Source organism: Mesocricetus auratus, unplaced genomic scaffold, assembly GCF_017639785.1.
Source record: "Mesocricetus auratus isolate SY011 unplaced genomic scaffold, BCM_Maur_2.0 Super-Scaffold_100025, whole genome shotgun sequence".
Classification (NCBI taxonomy): domain Eukaryota; kingdom Metazoa; phylum Chordata; class Mammalia; order Rodentia; family Cricetidae; genus Mesocricetus; species Mesocricetus auratus.
In genome coordinates this window covers 11045656-11070498 of record NW_024429206.1, presented here as the reverse complement: position 1 = coordinate 11070498, position 24843 = coordinate 11045656, and the positions used below count along the sequence as shown (strand labels likewise).

Sequence of the window (24843 nt, the reverse complement as noted above, 5' to 3'; positions counted from 1 at the left end):
GCTGTGCACCTGTTTCTCAGCCTCCCACTGCTGCCTGCCTTTCTGCGTGAAATGCTGATTCTGCCAGTTCCCATTTATCACTAGACACAGCTCAAATGCCACACACACACACAACACTTTCTCTTACACACACACAGATGCATGCACACTCACACGCATATACACTAACGTCCACACACACACATGTTCACATCCACACACACACATACATGTTCACATTCACAAACACACACACATACATTCTCAAGTTTACACACATACAAATTCACACTCACACACCACCACAGACCAGGTTAGGTCTGTTTGTCCTATCCCTCAGTGACACTGTGAACTCTATCTTCACAATTTCCCAACACTACCATGGAACCTTAGGGTTCAATTGCTGTGAAGAGACACCAGGACCACAGCAACTCCTATAAAGGAAATTAGGGGTTTAGTTCATTCTCATCAAGGCAGGAAGCATGGCAGCGGGCAGGCAGACATGGTGCTGGAGAAGGAGTTGGGAGTTCTAAATCCGGATCAGCAGGTGGCAGGAAAAGAGAGCATTACTGGGCCATGCTTGGGCTTCTGAAACTCCAAAGTCCACCTCCAGTGATACACCTACTCCAACAAGGCCAAACCTCCCAACAATGCCTCTGCTTATGAGCCTGTGGGGACCAGTTTCATTCATAAGACTAAAGACCTTTGATTTCATTAAGGTACAAGCATCCAGGAATACTGAATTCCTATCACCTTATTTGTCCCTGCATCCCCAGTATGTGTACTGAGTCCAGGTCAGAGAGAGCTCACCCTAGACAGATTGAGAATGTAGCAATGACTGCTGTACCCCTTAACAGTCACAGAGTGAGGAGACATGAGCATTTGGGTATTACACCCCAGCCCCCCTGGTTCAATGGAAAACTCCATGGTAGCCAGGATTGAAGTATAAAGACAGATTTGAGAATTTCCCTTTAAAGATTAACGAAACTTGCGAACGTGCTCCTAGTTAAAATCCTTAATGATTTTGGGGGTGGCAGCAAGTGTTTGAGGGGTGGAGATGGGAATCAAATCGCTCTGTGACCCAAAGAGCTAACACCTAAAATGTTCCAAAATCCAAAACCTCATGAGTGCCAATCTTTGACCCTGAGTAGAAAATTCTACACCTGATTTCATACACTTAGGCAATGGTTAATGTTGAAACTCAAGTGTGCTGAAAACGGTACACAAAATTACCTCCAGACTGTGTCTAGAAAGTATACGTAAAACGTGGATAAACTTCATGTTTGCACCTGGGTCCCATCTCCCCAGATACCTCATCACGTAATGGCAACTATCCCCCAATACCAAATGCCTAGAATCTAGTCCCAAGCTTTCCCAGTAAATGATGCTCCTGTGTTTGGAGAGCCACTGCCCACCCACCCCCAAACCCCCACCCCTGCTTGAGCTTTTGAAACCACAAAGTGTTTGGGTCAGTGTTTGGAGTTCAGTTTGTTAAATGAGGTTTTTTTGGGGGGAGGGTCATCTCTTCAAAGACAAGCTGTTTCTCAAATTAACGCAGAATAATAAATACATGGCACCATTCAGTATTTATGTGGTGTGACCTTCCTAATTCACACCCTCGGGGACAGCAAAGCCATTGACCTAGTTTCTCTATTGTACATGAAAGATTTTGTGTGCTGTTTCATCATGATTAATTCACACTTCTCTGGAAGTCTGTGCCCAGGAAAGGTACCTGGTGGACCTGATTAAATAAATAATGTGTAATCAACAAGCCAATTGCTTTTTTTCCCCAAGTGGATGAGACACACATGGATGTTTTGGTCATCTGAGGAGTGTGGGAATCAAAACAATTACAACAGTAGATGTGGGGCATGGCTCAGTGCCACAGTGAAAACGTTCCTAATATTTATGAGGTCCTGGGTTCCAGCCCCAGCATCAAAAACGAATTATAGAAACAAAACAAGCTGGTTGGTGTGGCACCTGTCTTTAGTCCCAGAACTCGGGAGGCAGAGGCAGGGGGATCTCTGTGAATTTGAGGCCAGCCTGGTCTACAGAGCGAGTTTCAGGACAGTCAGAACTACATAAAGAGAGACCTTTGCTCAAGCAAAACAACAACAAAAATACTGGTCCATAAGTTGTAGGCATAGAGAGCCTCTCAGCACAGCTCACCTGAAAACAGGAAAAGACACCTTAGAAACACAGGCCAAGGTGGTAGCTATTGTAGGATAGAATCCACTTTTACACTAGCTTGCGTTACGGTTCGATTATGAAATGCAACCAGGCTGGATCCCAGGTGAATTCAGTTTTAAACACATCGCATCCCAGGGTTCTAATCCCGTGAGCGATGTATTACAGCCCACCCTGCTTGGGAGCGGTGAGTCTGAAATACCTGTAAGGATCAGCGGGATAGAACGGGATAGAATGGATGGCGGGCAAAAGTCAGCTGCAAGCCTCCCTGCTCCCCTGCCCAACAGCCATCCACCCCCTCTGCTTAGCCGAAAACAGAGAAACAAGCAAAAAACGGTGTCCACGTCTCGTGTACTCTTAAGCACATGGTATTTATTAGGCATTAATGGGCACACAAATGTAAGAAACGAGTACTTGATTCTCACCCACCCACCCCATTAGAGACACAAAAAAGACAAAAATCGCATAGGACACTCACTTGCAAACACACTCACTCGCTCACAGAATTCCACATCTTCACCCACACATATTACCCTGTTCTGTTTATTAGGGCCAGTTTAAAAAAAAAGGAAGAAAAGAGACACAATATTCTTTTTTAAAGACCAAGAAAGGAAAGCACATTCAAAAGCAAGAGGGGGCAGGGACATAAACGCAGTTTTGAGTTCCAATAAAATTAAAAGGTCTTGGTCAGCCCCCAGGCTGGGTTTCATGTTACTACTTAATTAGAATTCCTATTTATAAATAAATAGTACCAGTAAAATATTACATCTGAGAAACCCTACAATAATGTAGTACTTACACACTTTTTGTTTTTAATACTGCTTTTCTGCTTTTGATGCGTGTGGTTTTGTGTCCCAGGTGATTGGCGCTGGGGCGACTTCTTGCAGGCGGAGGCACCGGTAATATGGCTTCCTCTCCTTCAGCACCTGGAGCTGTTTCACTGTGCATCCCGATGATCGGGTCACAGAGAGGGTTTGAGCCAGCCTGGGGCTGACTTCCTGGCTGTCTTCTTTGCTTTGCTTTTTAATCACGAAGTATATCTATTCTTGCTTTTCTTTTTCCTCCCCTACAACTTGGAAGTGGGGAGCTTGTCCCCTTCTCTGGATCACAGTTCTGTTCCCCTGTGTCACCCAGGGCTCTTTCAGTTCGTTGAAGCAAGGTTTCCGGCTGAGAAGCGATAGGCCCCGTTCTAACCATAGATGGCTGGGGAGACCTGGAGAAATTGTGCTAAGAAGACGACGTGGCAGGTGGAGTCCGATATCCTAACTCCATCCACTCAGTAGAAGGCAACTTTGAATGCCATGAAGCTGGGGAGGGCGGATCAAAACCAAAAGAAAAAAAAAGCAAAACTCAATCCAAAAACCTAGCAGGTACCTCTGGGACCTTCGTAGACTTCTCACGTGACGGAGGTAGGCATTTTTGTTAGAGGAGGGTGTTGGATGTACATTTTAGCTCATTTATTGAAGGGAAGCCCCAAAAGTACTTGTTTTGAGACATACTTGTCTCTGCTCTCCCTCCATTAAGGGACTGGGTCCCAGTAAGAAAATTCAAAGAAAAAAAATATATTATTATTTATTATATAACAAAGTCAACATTAACACCAAGACAGAGAATGTCTCTCAGCGTGCACCGGGGTCAAACACTCAATGAGGCAGTATGTTCTAGAACCCAAAAGAAACAATCGGGGAGCAGGTCTGGGGTGCTGTGAGTGCGCCTGGTTGATGACAGTGGGTGTTGTGGGGGTAGGACTCGTCTCTTTTCCTGTTTTGTAGGTTTTGAAACAAAACAACAGAGCCACAGTTTCAGAATGGCGACTTCACTGATCGGATCAGTGGCTGTGGGAGCTTCAGGTCCAGAGGTGACGATAGGTGGCATGAGTTTCTCATCTGTGGGGTTCTCATCGCTACTGTCCCTCATCTCTCTCTCTCTCTTTCTCCTGCCCCGCTCTCCCTGGCAAAAGTCTGCCTTTAACTATTCTCACTCCACTCTGGCACCATGCCAACACCGTGTACTGAGTGATACTGGTGTGGGGACAGGGTCCTGGGCACGCCATGAGAGTAGAGGAACTCGGGGGGCTGGAGGCCACCTGGAGACTGAAGGCCAGTCTGAGGCCCGCATTGCCTGACCACAGGCTGATGGGCCACTGATGTCTGGTGCTGGAACATTCCCTCACCAAGCTGAGGAGACCCATGGTTGGCCATGCCAGCTAGCCGGGGGACCAAGGGCCCCGAAGAGAAATGAGCAGAGAAGTGCTGGTAGGGTAGACGGTCCATGGGCTGCACTGTGGTGACCGTGCAACTGCTGTAGGGGGGCATGCTGGGCCATGTGTTACAGCTGATGTCCTCCAGGCTGGGCACAGGCTCGCTGGGAGGTGCCGAGCTGGCATACATGCAGGCCTGCCGCTGGGCGGACTCTGTCCTGTAAGTGGCACTCAGGCCCTGCTGCTGGGGGTAGCCCGGGCGGTAGAAGGCATCCTCCTCACTGGGGGATGTCTCCATGTATGGCTTTTTATAGGGGTGCTCGGTGCTGGAGCATTCTTCATCTGCAAAGACAGGAAAGAAACTGGTCACCCCACACCACAGCCAGGACCAGAGATAGTCACTTGACCCGAGACTTGAGGCTATCAGCTCCAACCTTCATTCTGACAAAAAAAAGGTGGAGCTACGACTTTTGACCTTGAACTAACTAAAATTCTCTACTTACAAAATTCCCACAGAGAGAAACATTGAGAATTAAATAGGAAAATGTGTCCACTAAGCAATCAATCCAGAGACTGGTACAAAGAAAAGTGCTACAAAGCACATTATCATCATCACCATCACCACTGCCATCATCATAATTGTTACCATCCATCATCACCATTACCATCATCACCATCATTACCATTACCACTGCTGTCATCATCATCACTACCGTTATCACCATCATCACCAGCCTTATTATTCATGTTAATAATTAACAGTAGCACCATTGTTTCAACCCTCTTATACATTATCTCGTCCATCCTCTATCATCCCAAACCTGGCATATATGCAGCTATATTGTTAATAACAATAGTACAAGCAACAACAAGAAAAGCAAACACATATAGTGCCGACCATGCCTGGCTGTGTTCCAACCTCTTCCCTCAAGGTGACCCACTCAATCCTCATAGCAACCTTATGAGGTGGGTTAGTCCTGTTTTATACATGAGAGAAAAGGAACACACAGGTTCAGAAGCTTGCCCAAGGGCTTACATAGCGGCTGATAAAGGTGGATCTGTGACTAGTGATCTGGCTACCTCACTATAAAGTGATTGCTCATCAATGTCACAGTATGTGAAGGAAACAATAAATATCCATGCAGTGGATAGGTGGATGAATGGTGGATTGATAGGTGGGCCAGTGGGTGGATGAATGGTGGACAGATGGATGGATAGACTGACGGTGGATGGGGAGCTGGATGGTGGCTGGGTAATGAGTGGATGGATAGATGAGAGATGAATGGATGGATAGCTAGATAGATGCTTGGGTGAATGGTGGTTGACTGGATAAATGATGGATAGATGGGTGACCGGATAATGGATGGATAGATGGATGGGTGGGTGACTGGATAAATGATGGATAGATGGGTGACTGGATAATGGATGGATAGATGGATGGGTGGGAGACTGGATAATGGATGGGTGGGTGACTGGATAATGGATGGAATAGATGGATGGGTGGGTAGATGGATGTAATTTAAACAAATCCTCTTTACTAGTTGGTTAGTTAATACCAATCCCTGTATCTGTGTCTTAGGAAATGGATCATGCCCCTTCTCTGGGTACTAGTTAGTCTCAGTACAGGGTAATTGAGATAACTTCATCTTTAGAATATTCTCCATTAGGTACTTTGGGACTCTTGGCCCTCTTGGGAGATAACCAATGTGCTGGGGTGGGTCATTTTCTAGAAAAATTCCCAGAAACAGCATGTTTTAAAAATTGCATGCACACTCAGTTTTCTACAGCTTTCAGGTGGGGGCAAAAACTTACTAAAACAGAGTCCCAGACACATTTGGAATTATCTGACTCTTCTCTTAGTGTGTTGTTGTGGGGAGTGAGAGGTGGGGGGAGGAGTCAGACCTCCAACAACCATCTCATCACTTCTGATGCAGGTTAGTGATGTGGACCTCACTCGATGGTAAGATGAAATTGAGGAGAGAATGGGGAAGTGGATTTGGGCAAAACATATCACATGTATGCATTCCAAAATTCATAACAACAGAAGGAGAAGAGGAGGAGGAAGAAGAGGAAGAGGAAGGGGAGGAAGAGGAAGAAAGATGGATGTTGCAAGTGCCCTGATAACCTAAAAGCTGGGACAACATGGCACATCATTCCCATGGAAGACCTTGTCTCTAACTGCTGTCAGCTGCTTCCTTAAGATCATACCTGGAGGTACCTGCCAAGCTGTCATCTCAAACTCACCCATTTCTTAGGATTCCTCAAGGAGGTAGGGATTTGACTTTCCTGATTGGAGATTATCGCTCCTTGACTTCTGATCTCTTTCTAATCAGCATATGCCGACAAATTACATCTGGAGCTGGGATTACAGCCCAATGACAGAATTCTTGCACCAGATTTGATTGATTTGTGTGTACGTGTGCGTGTGCGTGTGTGTGTGTGTGTGTGTGTGTGTGTGTGTGTGTGTGTGTGTGTGTGTGTGTGTGTGTGTGTGAAATGAGGAGGGGAGGTAAAGAAAGGTGAGGAGTCAAAGGATCTGTATCAAGAAAAGAAACTCCATCAGCCCCTTCTGGGAGCCAGGACCGTGTGCAGTGTGGCTGAGTTTAGTTTATCTGAACCTTTTTTTTTTCTGTGTGTTTTGACACAAGGTCTCATTCTGTAGCTCAGACTTGTCTAGAACTTGCAATCCTCCTGCCTCGGCCTCCTGGGTGCTAATCCTCTCTGGGTTTCTCACTTTGTCAGTGGGGACAAGGCGTCTCAGAGCACTGGTTAGCATCCAGTAGGCTGTGACTTCCCCAATAGGTGGCCCACCTTTGGGAGTCATTGTGAATACGGGCTAACTTAACTTCGGACTCCTCTCTTAAATGAGACTGCACTTCAGGCTCCTGGTGGGATGTGTCTTTGGGGGTTTGGTGTGAAGGTACAGGCTTGTGGGTATGTTGTGTGCTTGTCTGGGGTGAGCTCAGTCAGTGGCAATTGTTTTGTTCCAGAAATTAGGGAGGAAGGGAGCAAGGGAGGGAGAGAGGGAAGGATGGAGGGAGGGAGGGAGAGAGGGAAGGATGGAGGGAGGGAGGGAGGAAAGGAGGGAGGGAAGGAAGGAAGGAAGGAAGGAAGGAAGGAAGGAAGGAAGGAAGAAGAAGGGGAAAGATAGAGGAAGGATAGAGAGGAGAGGAAACTATGACTGTTTTTGAGATGTACAAAGAAAAAAGTGAAGCATTGTCTTGTCCATGCATCTTTCTTGGATTGTCAGTAGTCATGAAGCTGGATGTTAGACTAAACAATATGAGGAATAAACTACTTACTAAACACCTATAATGCTACCCTGCACCATCTTACAGTAGCCCTTCAAAGTGTCTGTCTTTGTTCCCATTTCTCAGAAGCAGGAAGTGAACCTCAGAGAAGTGACAAGTACGGGAATCAAAGTGGGTGCTGACATCCTGTGCCTATGAAGCCCTGTCTCTGTGCTTTCCAGCTTTCCAATGCTAATGTCTTCCACCTAGCCACTCAGCAGGTATTTCCTGAGCTCTGCCAAGTGCCAGACAGTGTACCTGCTGCTTTGGATGGAGCTATGAGCCAGACAGACATATGTTCCCCCAACCCCACTCCATCCAACAGGGGACAGTGAATAAAGAAAGCTAACTATCTTGTCACTCAGAGAAAGTACTGGAGCATAGAGCTTTAAGTAAGCATCCACATGCCGGTGAAAACCCTCAAATGGATAGATAATAAGTGTAGATCTGGTTTCAGACACACAGCGCCACAGGTAACTGCATTCTCCAGGTGACACCAGCAGGCAGCTGGGAAGCCTCCCCACACACTGTGGATTATGCCTGCCTAATGGCATGGCACGCACGTTTATTTTTAGCTAGACATTTTGCAACACATCTGGGAACCATAGGGTTCCCAAACTTTGGTACCAAAAAAAAAAAAAGAATCAAAACACACCCCCAAGAAAACTGCAGTCACTCCTGCAGGTGTCCTGTGCACACAATGCCAACCACGCAGATGTTTGAAGACATCCAGATGTTTTGCAGTGTTTACTTTTTATTTTTCAACCTTTCAACTAGCTAGGGCTTTGGGACTCTTGACATTGCCACCCTCGGCTCACTTCCACGCCTGCCACCTCCTCTCTTAATTCCTTCCTTCCAATCTTCCTTCGGCCAACCTTAAACCCAAAGATCTCACTGTTGCAGCCTCACAGCCTTGGATTTTTTTTATTATTATTATCATTAACTAGGGCGTTCCCCTCCTCAATAACAGAAAGTACAGCTGCAGGGTACCCTTGGCAAGAGAAAAAAAAAGGCGAAAAGGAACTTTTTTTTTTTTAGTTTTTGATCCCTTCCAGATTCATTACAAGTTTTAAAAAGGGGTGGGAGGGAGGGGGAGAATAATAAGAAAAAGGTCGGAGCACGGTTTGGAAAATCGTAAAATTATACATTCCAACCTTTAAGGCTCAGAAAGGTCCGGTGCAGGGTGCTCAGAAAAGCTCCAAGCTGGGTCGCTGGTGAGCACTGGCCCCGAGGAGTCTCACATTCCTCCCAGGCTTCATCATACTGTAAAGGAGTTCTACCAGAGGGGCCAGGCTTCAGGTCAACCATGATCAACGCACTGTGTGCAACCTCGGTGTTTGTCTGGGGGGAAGACCCAGTTTCATTCTTTTTAGCATCTGGGTCAGGTTAGCTTCCCTGGTTGTGGAAAGAGCCATAACCAGGCGTCAAGCGTTCTAATGGGACTAGCCAAAGACCTGACGATTCTGCTTCACACACAGTGTGCTAAGAAAGAACACTCAAGGACACTTGCAACCCGTGAATCCAGGTAATTCTTTTGTGTAACAGGGAAGTTCTTCCTGAGTCTGACCACCCAATTGCAATAAAGTATCATGGGAAATGTGGGACTCCAATGCTTATGCTCCAAGTAGCCATGGATGCAGGCCTGAACTGGTCCAAGCTCAGTCCCTGACTGTACAAGGGGACAATACCCAAACTCTTCCTTAGGTTTAATTAAGGAAATACCAAGTATGGTCTCCTGTCTGTCTGCCTTGCACAGTAAGTCAGCTCAGCACTTGAAGTAAGAAATCTCTTACTTCAAATCTTCTCTTTTCGTATAACCCATGCCTACTCCCTTTCTCTAATTTTCTCTCTTAGCATACTAGGCAGATGGCTCTCTGAAGGTCATCCCGTACTCAGAGGTATTTGGGTGGATTCCAGAGCTGGAAGCTTCCCAGGGCCACTTTTCATGTCACTGATCCCATTGAGCAAATATAGTCACAGTTCCCAAGTGGGTCATATCCCTTGCTGGCTGAGTTCATACAGGGAAATGTTGTGGCATCTCCACATACAGAGACCCCAGAACCCAGCGGATGGAACTCTCAGCTAAGAGATCTGCAGGGAATCAGGAGATGGTTGTAATTCAGACCTTTAGAGTTACAGAACAGTGAGGACAGGTGGCCCTGGACTTTTTGCTGTTAATGTAACTCAACAGGTTCAGCCAACACAGAAAGTTGTAACACCTTATACAGATGGACAGAGAGGTGAGTGGATGGATGGATGGATGGATGGATGGATGGATGGATGGATAGATAGATAGATAGATAGATAGATAGATAGATAGATAGATAGATAGATGGGTGGGTGGATAAATGACCAGATAAATGGATGGAGAAGTTGATGGAAGGGTGGATAGATATATTGGTGAATGGATGGATAGATAGGTGGGCAAATGGATAGGTGGGTTAGTGGATGGATGAACAAATTAATAGATAGGTGGATGGACGGATGGTTGCTAGAAAGATAAATGAATGGATTGTGGGCTTTGAGCATATATTATCCAAACTCTCAGTACTCAGGTTAAAATGGAGACATTGGAATGACATCATAGGTAGATCTCAAGTAAAAACAAAGCACCTGTCTCAGAACCCAAGCAACCAGCATGAGTTTACCCACTGGACTCATACCTGGCTCCCACACAAGAATACGTTTCATGACAGCAGGTCTCTCTCCAGCTAACTGTCTATTTACAGGGAGGGCCCAGAAAATACTAAGTCCTCAGTAAGTATGCCTTCAGTGACTTCACCCCAGCTCTGCATTCATCCATCACTCATCATCATTCATATAACCTTAGAATTCGATATTAGTGTACAGTGCACCATTTGCCCTGGGAGGAATGAGGACTGGGCATTTCTCCAGCACAGGCTGCCTTGAATAATTCAGTTAAGGGAAAACCCTGAAGTTGCTTTTAGAAACACACAGCATCAAGTTGGCATGGTGGTTTAGCCAGTAAACGCACCTGCTAAATAACCTGGCAACTTGAGTTCGATCCCCGAGGCCCACACAAGAGAAGGCTGGAACCAATTCCCACAACTTGTCCTCTGAACGCTACATGTTTACCATGGTAAATGTGTACCCACGCACCTACACATACAGGCTCACACAACATAAAAAAATGTAAAATACTTAACAAGCATCATAGCATGAGAAATAAGAACGATTTCCGGTGCTTCCTCTGTACTGTTGACTTCCCTTTGATAGCCAGAGCTGTCAGTATCTTTGCTGCATCTTGATTTGGGTCATTTTGGTTGCTGACAAGAGGATGATGAGAGTCACTGTACTCAGAGGAAAGAAAGACAAACAAGTACTCTCTAGGACCCTCAGATGCTGCATTTGATGGAGCGGCATTGATAAAGGACCTTCCCAGCTTTTTTGACTCCATCCATTGGGAGAGATAGGCTGGAGACAGCCGGGTCCAAACACAAGGAAAGGCTGCTGGCCTGTGGGGCCCTTTGACATTGCATGGGGCCTGGCTCCTGAGATGGCTGGAAGGCAGACAGACAATGAGGGGAAGTCAGATAGCAGGGCCAGGCTGGGGCCAGGGGGAAAACCACCCACAGAGTTATCACTCCTAGGGAGTCCCAAACTGGAAGGAAGCCTCCCTGATTCGTTATCTCCTCACACCGTGGGGACTGATGATGAATTACCTTCTGACCCCATTGGCTTCTCTGTCACCCAAAGCTCCCTTTGGGGGTTGGGAGTGTGGAAAGTGGCAAGGAGGGCAGAGGTTTCTGGGAAGACCAGAGGCTGCAGAGTATGAACTGCACCCCCCATACCCCAAGTCCACTGGCTTCACTAGGGATGTCAGGCCAGGCTTCTCACTAATTAGGAGACTCTGGGAAAATTTCTCCATCTGTCTGAGCTCTACCATCCAATCTGAAGCAACAGAGAGGACACATTTTCATAGTCTTATCTCCAGCCGGTCCCAAAGTCCTGATCCACTCACTTCTCCAGCTCTGAGCCACCATGGCAGGCCTCGCAGCCCACAGTCACCTCTCAACAGGTGTCTGGTGTCATTCCTGTCCCCTCCTATCACAGAAAAGTGACGCTGCTAAACACAACATCTAGCCGTGACACTTGCAGGCTGCTGACCCCCTGATAGCCTCCCACTGGTGTTCAGATAACGCTTGGGTCAGTAATGGAAATGGCTTAGGAGGCATCCAGCTGGCCCTGCCTCTCTCTCTAGCCTTCATTCTCCACCCTTTACCCTTTGCTCTGGGTATTCTAACCCACCCCCTCCCTTACCTTCTCCCAGCTGCCTCCCACTTTCCCTGATCCCACACTCAGCCTGTTCTTTCAATTTGATATATATTAGCGATTTGCAGGTGTGTGTGTGTGCGCGCGCATGTGTGTGTGTGTGTGTGTGTGTGTGTGTGTGTGTGTGTGTTATTCATGTTTGCAGGTACACATGTGTACCCTTGTGCATGGAGGCCAGGGAACATGCTCAACCAAGCCTGTAGCAGACCAGGTACTAGCCATACCCCTCACCAAGCTAACTGGTAGGACTCACCGTTATCCTCAACCTGTTTTAGAGCTACTCAAAGCCCAGAAACATGAAGCGATTTGGCCAGGGTTACCCAGCTGCAAACCGACAGCAGTTGCAACCCTTTTTGCAACAGACAGACACCCACTTCAGCCCTGCTGTGTTGATTCTGAGTACATCCAACCAAAGAGGTTGACTCTGGCATTTGCAGCCTTCCCACCACATCCGTGCAGAAGGCGTGGCTAAGAGCTCTGCTGTGCAGAAGGCGTGGCTAAGAGCTCTGCTGTGCAGAAGGCGTGGCTAAGGACTCTGCTGTGACTATTGACCCTAAACGGGCTTTGATTCTTTTCAAACTTATTCCTACCCTCTCTTTTCTTTTGGTCTGGCATTAATTTAATCGACAGAGCTCCCTAATGCGAACCTGCTGAGTTCTTTATCGCCATGTATGACCAAGTCTCCAGTGCAGATGACATTTTGAGAGTGTGGTTAATGCTAACTCCGACAAGAGAGTGCAGGGCTAAGAGACACAGGGTAGTGAGGCTTAGCTTCCAAGTGCACTTTCATGAACAACTGGCCAGCCAGGTGCAGTTGGATTTGCCTGCAATCTCACTACTTGGGAAGCTGAGGCAGGCAACCGGGAGTTCAGAGCCAACCTGGGCTATGCAATGAGTCTGAGGCCAGCTGGGGCTACTCAGTGAGTTTCAGACAAGCCTGGGCTATATAGAGATTTTGAGACCAGCCTGAGATATATGGTAAGACCCTGTCTTAGAATAAGAAGAAGAAAAAAAACATCAGCTCTTCTCTGTGCCTCAGTTTACCACCTGTAAAGAGAGTTCCCCATACCTACATTGGGAGAAGACTTACTCAGAGACCAAGACAAAGCGAGAGCCCTCTCAGCCATCACACCAGGCAGGATGTTTGAACAGGAACTCCTCCTTGGATACTCTTTCCCTCTCTGAGAGCTGAGGAAACAGACACACTTGCCGCATCTGGTATCCAGCCCACCCAGCAGTGGATGTGTGGGGAGCCAGGCTGGGGGCTGTTGGGGTGACATTGTTCAGGCCTTGGAAATCCAAGGAGTTTTGAAGGGTTTGGGTCCATCTGGCAGTCAGGCAGCATCCCCAGCCGAGGACCAATGCCAGCACATCTCCCCTTTCCAAACACAAGGATGGGGCAGCCTGGGCTAGTCAGTCAGAGCATGTTTCTTTTCTCTGAGAGGCCTGACTCCTGAGAATTCTACTACAGCAGCCTTGCCAGTGGTGCCCAAAGTGGCTTAACCAAAGGTCCAGAGAAGTTCACTGAACTTCTGCCAGTGCTGAATAGTCACTGATGGAATGAGGGGCAGCAAGTCAGACTATAACTTAGGTGTTTTAGAACAAGGCAATTTCCACTGACCGAGCCCACCCCAGACAAGCACACAACACACCCACAAGCCTGTGCCTTCACACCAAACCCCCAAAGACACATCCCACCAGGAGCCTGAAGTGCAGTCTCATTTAAGAAAGGAGTCTGAAGTTAAGTTAGCCCATATTCACAAAAACTCTTTAAGTTATCCCATATTCACAAAAACTCTTTCGACTCCCAAAGGTGGGCTGCACCCCTGATGTCTGACCCTGAAGAACATGGGTTGAAGGCCACCTTGTCCCCTCTGTGTGACAGCAACTGTCTCTTCACATCTTCCAGGGACTCAGTATCCACAGTGACTACATGTCACCTATTGGGGAAGTCACAGCCTACTGGATGCTGACCAGGCATCCAGTGCTCTGAGACACCTTGTCCCCATTTACAGAGTGAGAAGCTCAGAGAGGATAAGCACTCAGGAGGCCGAGGCAGGAGGATTGCAAGTTCTAGACAAGTCTGAGCTACAGAGTGAGCAAACCACACAGAAACAAACAACTGTTCGATAAGCGAAATTCAACCACACCGCACGTGTTAACCACGATGGTTCTGGCACCCAGAAGGGGCTGATGGGGTTTCCTTTCTTGACACAGACCCTTTGGCTCAGAAGCTTAGGAAAAAGTCATTGACTTCTCACTTGGTAAGGGAACTATGGCATGCCTGAGACACCTGCATAGATGTAAATAAAGTGGGGGTGGAAATCAGCTGTGACTCTGTGTGTATGTGTGTGGGGGCAGGGTGTAAATGAGAGAGAGGAGGTGTGTGTGTGCTGTGTGTATTGTGTGTTATGCATATATAATGTGTATGACGCGTGTCTCTGTGTGCATTTGTACGTTTGTGTGTATATGTATGTATGTATACATTATGCATGAATGTGTGTATGTCTGTGTATGTGTATGTGTGTATGCACGCCCTACACACACACACACATATGCATGTGTGTGCTCGCACATGCGCACACACCCTTTATAAAGTCAATCTGGACACTTTCCATCTTCCTCATGGGGAGGCTGAACTGAGAAAATGAGTCTCTCACTTTTTCTTGTGTGGTTTGAATCTCTTATCACTTCTGTTTCTGTTTTTTATTATTCTGTCTGTTAGTATTTTAATAATAATAATAATAATGAATGAATGCCACTGTGCACTCCACCCCAAGGAGGAACGCAGTAAGAAAGGGTGGCAGGCCTGTAACACTCACCTTTCCTCTTGGTACAGTGGTAAATCTGGCTGTGCTCCTGGGCCAGTGGGTATGGGTTGGGCGGGGGCAAAAGGTCCTGGGAGGGGCCGGAGACACCATTCTCACACTGGTACTGGGACCCTAAATTGGATGAGGTGGAGAGAGCTCGGGTCTCACTGCTGAACGGACTGTGGTTGGAGGCCACTTTGTGCCTCACTGTGCTCCTGGGAACCACAGGATACTCTTTACTGGAAGGAAGAAGACAAAAAAAAATGTTATGTCCATCAGTGCTCTGCTGCACAGTCACCTCCTTGCTGAGCCACATGCCAACGAATCCACCAGAAACGTCAACAAATGAGAAAGTAAGAGATCTTTAATGATCAGGATGGCCCAGTGGCTCCTGGCATCCCATGCCATGAATACACACACTTTTCGCGTCTTGTACATTTGGAGAGCATGTTTAAAAACAGTCAGGGGTGGCCGGGCGGTGGTGGCGCATGCCTTTAATCCCAGCACTCAGGAGGCAGAGGCAGGCGGATCTCTGTGAGTTCGAGGCCAGGCTGGACCGACAGCCTCGAAAACAATACAGAGAAACCCTGTCTCGAAAAACCAAAAAAAAAAAACAGTCAGGGGTACACCTAAGAACGCTCCACAGCGTCGAGGCATTGGAACTGCTTTGACTTATCCAATTCAATTCAAAAACTGGATGTGCTGCCTAGACATTTAGGCTTCACTTGGGGATATATATTTATTTTAAAAGGCCTCATCTTTGCTCAAGTAGAGCAAACCATTCTGGATAGTCAAGTGCAGCCTTAGACCTTTCTGCTGTGGGCAGATTGCCGATTGTGACTTTGAACTCCTTTTAAATTGCAATCTTTGCCACACTGCTGTACCTAACTGCCTTGTGGTTTGGTTTTTCCCATCCGTAAGTTGGGGGCAATAAACATCCCTAGTTCAGGGCCAGGAAGGATGACTCAGGGTAAAGAACTTGCTGCACTGGGTCTGGGAAGATGGTTCAGCGTTTAAGAACACTGACAGCTCTTCTAAAGGACCCAGGTTAGATTCCCAGCACCCACGTGGCAGCTCACAACTGTCTATAACTCCAGGAGACCTGATACCCTCATATAGATATACATGCAGGTGAAACCCCAATGTACATTAAACAAATAAGTAAATATTTTAAAAAAGAACTCGGGCTGGAGAGATGGCTCAGAGATTAAGAGTACTGATTGTTCTTCCAGGAGTCCTGAGTTCCATTCCCAGCAACCACATGGTGGCTCACAACCATCTACAATTCAATTTGGTGCCCTCTGACATGTAGGAAGAACGGTGTATATGTAATAAGTAAACAAATCTTAGAAATAAATAAATATATAAAAAAGAACTCTCTACACAGCTTAGGGATCTGAGTTTAATCCCTGGAACCCACGTAAAGATGAAAGGAGAGAAACAACTCCACAAAGTTGTCCTCGGACCTCCACTTGCACACCATGGCATGTGCATGCCCCCAATACATATCACATGGACATATGCATGGACACACACTAATCGTAATAATAATAATAATAATAATAATAATAATAATAATAATAGAAGAAGAAAAGAAGAAGAAGAAGAAGAAGAAGAAGAAGAAGAAGAAGAAGAAGAAGAAGAAGAAGAAATCCTCAGGGGCTGGAGAGATGGCTCAATAGTTAAGTTCCGTTCCCAGCACCCATACCAGGCAGCTCACAACCACCTGTAACTCCAGCTGCAGTGGAGCCAATACCCTCTTGTGGAGTTTGTAGGTACCTGCACTTGCATGCGCACAATCCCCCTCCCACACACATATGTGCATAAATAAAAATTAAAATTTTAAACCTATATTCTTGAGACTATGAAAGTGCCCGGCTTAAAAAAAATAAACAACAACAACTTGCAGTTCAAAGTGCTGTTGAACAAAGGAATGAGAAGAACACATCCAGTGCCAATCACTGTGGCTATTGTTTTAGGTAGAGAGACAGAAAGGGGAGGAGATGGGAAGATAAAGGAGATGGGAATCGCAGAATGACATGAAGCAGACCCAAGTACAGGCCCACCTCCCATCACCACACAACCTGCTGGCCTCAGCATGCAGCCTGTCGCTTCCTCTCAGTATCCTCCCAGGTTCTCAGCGTCCGGTCCCTGCCACGCTGAGGGCATCACTCGGTTGGTAGAGTGCTGGCTTAGTGTACACAAAGCCCTGCATGTGATCCCCAACGCCAAATAACCCTGGCATAGTGGTTTGCGTCTATAATCCCAACACTTGGCAGCTAGAGGCAGGAGGATCAGGAGTCCAAAATAAAGCAATAGTAATGATTATAATTTGATAACCACCTCAGCATGATTAGTCTCCTTTCTAGCGTGTGCGTTTTATGAAGCTAATCACAGTATTCTGAGGAATTTATAGGTCTCTGGCACTAGGAATACATTTGGATACAAACACATCTGGATCAGGAAATCCCAAACATGTATGAAAGTATGTGCTTGGGATACTAACTCAACTCCTCTCATGTAGCTAAAGTAAAGGCTTCCTTGTGGAAACTAAAGTGTGCATTTGGGACTGGAGGTGCACACTCAGAGGCACAGGGCTCACCTAGCATGCATGGAGCTCTTGGTTCAATTCCCAGCGCCACAATAAATAAATGCTTGCATGCATGCATACATACATACATACATATATACATACATACATACATGCATACATACATACATACATACATAGCTGGAGATGCAGCTCAGTGATAGAGTACTTGCCTAGCAAGCTTGAGGCTATGAGTTCAATTTTAAGCACCACAATTTGTTAATTAGTTAATTAATAAAAGACTGGGATGTGGCTCTGCAGTAGGGTATTCATGTGGGATGTATAAGATCCTGAGTTTTAATAACTGAACTGCAAAAGAATTAGAAATAAAATACAAAGCACACACTCTACAATCTTAGGAGCAAGTCCCATATGCTCTAAAGGTCCTGGAGAATGCCACAGGGATGAGTCCATGGCACTCTTCCCATGAGCCGTGATGATGTTATGATCGCTGTGCCCATTTTACAGATTAGGAAGCTAAAGCCCAAAGAGAAGAGACAACTTGCCCAAGGACCCAGAACTGGTTAAAAGGCACAACAAGAATTCTACCCTAACCACTACCTAAATACTTCTTTCAATGTCTAAAGCAGAGGCCTGGGGTCAAGATTCATGCACCAGAGATATATCCTTCTCTACTCTCTGCCTGTCTCTGTTATGAAGAAGTACATCACAGTGGCCAGGCAAGGGACATGGAGAGCCTGCCAAGTTTCCATGACACTGCACACCCACTCATGACACCCAATGTCTCTTGGCTATGCTTCCCCTGGGGGCTTGTGCCATCTCAGATCCCAGCTGGGATCCTCCACAGGGCCACCAGTCAGCCAGGAAGTTAAACAGAATGGCATTAACTTGAGAGCTCTGGCTTTGTGGTTCAAACCATGTAATGGAAAAACAAGAAGAATAAAAGAAAAAGCATAATAATAAAACACTACCAAAGCCATCAATTCTCACCGGTAATCCTGCCTGGGTCTGCTAAGGTCAAGCGCTGGGCTGTCAGCACTCCAGAAGGAAGGGAGAAATCGTTTTGGGGTTTTATATGTTTAATGGGGATGGTTATTTTTTCTAATTAAAGAAAATAAGCCTCCAAAAATATTGGCTGAGGGAATTTACAAGGGAGCGTACCAGTGTGCCCTGTGGAATTCTCCCATCCAGCCTTGCCAAACTGCAGAATTACTCACCCCGAGAAAGGCCAAACCCTGTTTTATAAACACTTCCAGAAGTGGAAAAGTGATATTATCCCCAATAACCACGTGTCCCTCACAGCTTGCTTCCCTCTAAGGAGCCTCAAGCATCATCCCCAGCGTGTATCAAGAACATCTCGTTTAGTGCCTGAGATGCTGTGTCCCAAGGCCATCCGACGGTGTCGGGCTGTAGGCAAGGGAAGGCAGTGTGCCCCCTCCATCCAGCGTGGTGAGAAACACTCAGGGAAAGAAATATCCAAAGTAAACCACAGTAGGTGGTCCCTACGGAGCTCTTCAGTGGACTGTTCAAAGAGCGATCAGTTCAAAGGAACTGTTAGCGTCTCTCTGGTGGCATCATCACGGTGCCTGAGATGGGAAGGTGAGTTGTTTTCATCTGAAACTTGGGAGCACCCATGAAGAAGCCAGAGCATCACAGAATTAGAGTGAAGGTTGAAAGGGGTGTGTGTGTACAGCAGCGATGGAGGGTCAGTTTTCACCATAATTACCACCACCACCATCAACATCACCAGCATCACTACCATCATTATCGCCACTATCACCATCACCATCAGTATCACCGCCATCACATCCATCACCACCATCATCACCATCATCACCATCACCACCATCATCACCCTGATCTGTACTGTTCTTTAAATGCCTCCTCATCCATGTTCCAGCCACCGTACGGATTGTCTTCAATGCCTTCCCTCATTTGGTCCTAGACCATCCCTCGCTTTGTGCAAATACTTAACAGCTACCATACAAATAAGAACAATTCAAGTTCAGACAGCTGAAAAGAGCCAACAGCAGATTCATTCAAAGTCCATTTCTATTCTTCAACTCTTGGGGATTAACTTGGAGTGGTAATGTGGAGGCACCTGCTGTGTGGCAAGCATCTTTCTGCAAAGCAGGTAGATGAGGACAGAATTGGGGACCGGCTACAGTAGGGCAGGATTGAGGTCACTGGGCAAGTCCCACTGCTCATGACACGCGGCTGCCCTCGCTATCCGTCAGTCCCGCCAGCATCCCACCAACAGGCTCTGATCAGAGGCACCAGACACAAACCAGACCTCGGGTTCCTCAGCACTCCCTGGGTGCCATAACCCAGAAAGCAGACCCTCCCTGACTCAGGCTCCCTGACATTCTGTTCCCTGCGAGTGAGTGAATGACGCCATTGTCACTGGGTCTGGGTTGTAAAACATTACAAGGGAATATTGAAACCGAGGGCCAAACTGCACCATCAGCCTGCCGCCAGCTAATGAAGCCGTTTTCCACTGCACCGCAGCGGATTGAATCAGCCTTTTCACAAGAGCAGGTGGCAGGGAGTTGGTGCGCTGGGGGCTTTTGTTCAGTTTTGTTTTCTCTAGGAGATGCTTACCCAATTTCTGGCAGCATATTTAAACAAGCAAAATGGGGTGAGGGACATAAACGTCCCCTTCTTGTAGGGCAAATTCCTCTATGAGCGCCCGCTTTCATCGGAGACCCAAATTAAAACAGGGCTGGGCAAATAGAGGCCCTAGGGAGCTTCCCTGGTGTGCTCACCTTCTAATCTATTTGAGGGGGGTTATTTTGATCTGACATATGTGGGCACCATGGGAAACCAAGAGGGCACATGCAGCTCAGCACAGACAGCAAATAGATCTGTTTCTCTGCTCATGGCAGAAAGGCAGAGACCACCCCATTGTGGAGAATAGGCAGAAATACTTTATGTAAATTTCTCACTAGGGCTATATGGTTTGAGGGGGACCAAGACTCCTTCTCAAGCTGGGGACAGCCTTGCTTTGCAGCTATGGGGTCATGTGGTTATATCTCTAGAGAGAGTAACCTTGGGAATTGGCTCCTGGTTCTGATGCTGGCCTGGATGGTGGATGCATAGTTAAGCACAGATGGGGGGTAGGAAGAGGGAGTGAGAGAGAGAGAGAGAGAGAGACAGAGAGAGAGAGAGAGAGAGAGAGAGAGACAGACAGACAGACAGACAGAGGGAGAGAGAGAGACAGAGAGAAAGAGAGGGAGGGATGGAGGAAGAAGAAGAGAGGGGGAGGGAGACAGAGACAGAAAGAGAGGAAGAGAGAGAGGGAAGGAAAAGGATGGAGAGGAGAGGAGAGAGAGAGAGACAGAGAGAAAGAGAGAGAGAGAGCACCCAGCTTGACCTTAAACTCAATATATACCTCAGGATAGGCTTCAACTTTTGTTTTTTGTTTGTTTTTTTAAATGTGTATGCATGTTTTGTGTGAATGTGTGTCTGTGTACCATGTGTGTGCCTGGTCTCCATGGAGACCAGAGAAGGGCACTGGGTCCCTAGGAACTGGAGTTATATTTAGTTTTAAGCCACTATGTGGGTTCTGGGAATTAAACCCAGGTCCTCTGAAAGAGCATCAAGAACTCCTAGCCACTGAGCCATCTCTCCAGACCCATTTTTTAGTTTACATTTTAAAGATTAGGTCTATTTTTTATTTTATGTGCAAGAGAGTTCTTCTTACATGCGTGTCTGTGAACCACATGTATTCCTGGTGCCCAAGGAGTTCAAAAGAGGGTCCTGGATCCCCTAAAACTGCAGTTACTGACAGTTGTGAGCCAATATGTAGGTGCTAGGAATTGAACCTAGATCCTCTGGAGGAACAGCCAATGCTCTTAGCTGCTGAGCCATCTCTGAAGTCCTGACCTTCATCTTCTGATCCTCCTTCCTCTACGTCCCAGTGATGAGATGAAAGGCGTGTCCATTGGGCCTGGCTAAGGCAGTACTGGAGACGGGAACCAGGGCTTTGTGAATGCTAGTCAAGTGGTCTACCAACTGAGCCAGTCTCGCTTTTTTTTTTTTTTTGAGGGGCACAGTAGTTAGAGGATCCCATTATGCAGCCAACTTGGCTTCCCAAGCCCGATCCTCCTGTCTCAGTCTTCAGAATGCTAGGAGGACAGGAATTCATGACCCCGTCCTGCACAGCACACTCTGAAGCAAGGTTTTGTGCCTATCAGAGGCTCTGAAGGGGCTCTGAACTGCCTCCCCATTTCAAAGATCAAGTACTTCATTTCAGGCCTGCCAATTTTCTAGAGAGGGCTGTGAGCTTGCACCCAACTACTTGAAAGGAGTCTGACATTGCAAAGAAGGCCTTAGCAAATGTTCCTGAGACAGCTCTGAAATCATGGAGGAATCTGGACATATCACCTTTTGTCCCATTTCTTCCATTTACTGGAAGGGGAAACCAAGGCCCACCCTGCAGGCCGTCTGGGAGTCACAGGGAAGAAGGAAAGCATGGAAGTGGAGCTTGAATGGGGAGGAGCCTCAGTGAGCTCTCAGTCTGTCCATCAAACAGTCTTCCTTCATGTCTGGCCCACTGTGCTGCATAGCACAGACCTACAGGTCAGTCTCAAAAACTGACAAGTTTGCCAGCTGGAGAGGTGACTCAGTGGGCAACCCACTAGTTCAGCAAGCCTAAGGACCAGACTTTGAGTTCCCAGCATCCACATAATGCTGAGTAGGACTGACATCCCATCTGTAATCCCAGTGTGAGGGAGGCAGATACAGGGAATCCCAGGAACAAACTGGGTGTCTAGACCAGCAGAGCCAATGAGCTCTGAGTTCAAGTGAGGGACCTTACATCAATCTAGGAAGACATCTGACATTAATCTTGAGGCTACACACACACATATTCACACACATACATACACATACACACACACATACATGCATACACACACATATATACACACATACACACACATACAATACATACACATATATACACACATACATACACACATTCACAAACACGCATACATAAACACATACATGCATACATACACACATCCATACACACATATATACACATGTACATACATGCATACTTACATATGTTAATAAATAAGGGGAATAGGGATTTTTCTGGCATGTTCTAGAAGTTGATGGGGGTTTAGGTTTCACAATTATGTACATTTGTCAAGAAGTGAAAGATAATTTACAATGTGAACATTTCACTCTGGAAATCTAGAATAAAGGCAAGAACTGAGTACAAAACTTGAATCTCAGTTAATGATGCACACACTGAAGGTTTTGGGGTGAAATGGCTCATTCCTGTGACTTGGTGTAAGCTTCATCTGTTAAAATGAGAAGGATGGGTGAAGGGGCGGAGTGTGTGCACTGGATAGATGGATGGGTTAGATGGGTAGATGGCTGCATGGATAGACTGGACAGATGGCCTGGAAGAGTGGACACAGAGATGTATGGGTACATTTGTGATAGAGAAGATATATGAGCAGAGAGCCCTAGGAAGCGTTTGTCCCTCTCAGAGCTACAGACTGCCAAGGAGATGTAGAGAACTGTTTGCTAGCAAGATTGCTTGTAAGTCTGATGAATATTGATGAAATAGAGATGAAGGAAACAGACACATGATGATGATGATGATGATGATGATGATGATGATGATGATGATAAAAATGTGGGAGCCTGGAAGAGTAGCTCAGTGGTGAGGCACGTGATCAGCAAGATCAAAGCACTGAGATCAGCCCTCAGTATCCCAAAATAATTAGCTAAATAAAAATATAAATTGTGCGAAGGATCTAGGCAGGGATTTCTCCAATGAAGGCATACCAATGGAGGAAAGAGTCAACTCCACCACTCTCTGCGGAAATGCTAAGCAGTCTCTCCAGGGCTGTCAACTCACACCTGCTAGGATGGCCGCTATCGAAATGACATGAGATAACAGGTGTTGGCGAGAAGGTGGGGAAAAGGGAACCCTCTCCACCGCTGGTGGGGATACAGTTTGGCACACTCACCATGGGAAACATTGCAGAGTTCCTTCAAAAGCTAAAAATAGAAGCACTGTATGATCTAGCAGTCCCTTGCTGGGTCAGCATCCAAAAAGGATGGAATTGGTGACTGGATTCCCATGCCCATTGCTGTCCTGGCTATCAGAGCCAAGAAATTGAAACAACTTATGCTTGCAGTTGAATGGACAAAGGGAATGAAGGGTGTCTGTGCAGTAGAGTATGAGTCAACCTTCAAAAAGGAAGAAGTCCTCTCATTTGAGACACCATGAATGAACTTGGAGAGGGTTGTGCTAAGGAAAAGAAGTCAGACGCAGGAAGATAGAATATAGGATCTCACTTCTCGGTAAAGTCTAAAATGGTCCAACTCCCAGCAAGAGAGAGTAGAGTGGTGGCTGCCATTGGCGTAAGGAAGAGGCATGGAGACAGGCTGGTCAAAGAATAGAGAGTTCCAGGCATACAAGAGGAATAAACCCTAGAAAGGCACTGGATAGCCAGTGTGGCATAGAGTTGATAGTGTTTCCTGGGGTGATGGAAATGTACAAAGGGGTAGGAACTAGGTGTTTCTAGGGATAGGAGGGGAAGGGGACATGTAGAGAGGGAGGGAGGGGAGAGGGGGGAGAAGTAAAAGAAGGGGAGAGGAGGGGAGGAAAGGAAAGAAAAGAAAATAGTTAAGTGAGGTAATGTGTTGACTGTCGTATTGGACTATTTCATGTTCTCTGTGTCAAAGCTTTCAGTTACATACACTTCCACACATAAACATTTTGTCAACTAAACCACAGGAAAATGGTGAAAGTGTGGATGAATGAATGAATGAGTGACTCACAGCACTCTTTCTAGAAGGCAAGTTCCCTAAGGCCGGAGGGGCCGACCTGCAGGCAAGCAAATGGGAAACCATCCAAGCATCGTACCTGACATCCCAGAGGGAGCCTCTAAGGGCAACCTTAGCTTTACAACATCATGCATGGCTAAGCTTACCCCTTACAATCTCAACCTCCCTCTTGTTCGAGAAAAATGAGATCCCCCTTGCCCCATCCTGGAGGTGGGGAGGGGGATCCAGAATCACAGGAGAGTGGGAAGTCTGGATTGCTGACACGAGGAAGTCTCGAGTCACTTCTCTGTCACGGGGCATTCAGTTGACCTTTAGCCACAAGCAGAGAAAACAGGCGCACTGAGCCTTCCATGCAAAAGCCAGACATGTGTGGTCAGGGGCTGAAAACTGATTTACGAACAGAAAGAATAAAGGCAGGAACAGAAAACTATAACCTTGGAAGGATCCTAGGCCCCACAAATCCCTTGAAATTGTTGGATTTTTTCCCTATGTATATACCGCATTTCAAATCTTTCTTGAGTTCATTTGATTTCTTGTGTATATGTGCCTCTGTGTGTGTGTGTGTGTGTGTGTGTGTGTGTGTGTGTATCAGAGAGAAAGAGGAAGAGAGGGGCTTCTCTTGTGTGTGTGTGTGGGGGGGGGTTTCTATGTATCCCTGGCTGTTGACTATCCTGAAACTTGCTATGTAGACCAGGCTGGCTTTAAACCCAGACATCT

At 46.6% G+C, this 24843-nt stretch overlaps 1 protein-coding gene across 4 annotated transcripts in view; it reads right to left on the bottom strand.

The window, feature by feature from the left end:
- Nucleotides 1–2518: 2518 nt before the first annotated feature.
- Nucleotides 2519–24843, bottom strand: part of Tbx5 (T-box transcription factor 5) — a 47772-nt gene continuing 25447 nt past the window's right edge. For all 4 annotated transcript variants that reach the window (XM_021232378.2, XM_040731432.1, XM_040731431.1 and 1 more), the window contains 2 exons: nt 14772–14998; nt 2519–4708 (listed from right to left, as the gene is read on the bottom strand). In XM_021232378.2, coding sequence (XP_021088037.1) covers nt 4134–4708; nt 14772–14998 — 802 coding nt within the window. In that variant the 3' untranslated portion in view covers nt 2519–4133. The remainder of the gene's footprint in view (nt 4709–14771; nt 14999–24843) is intronic.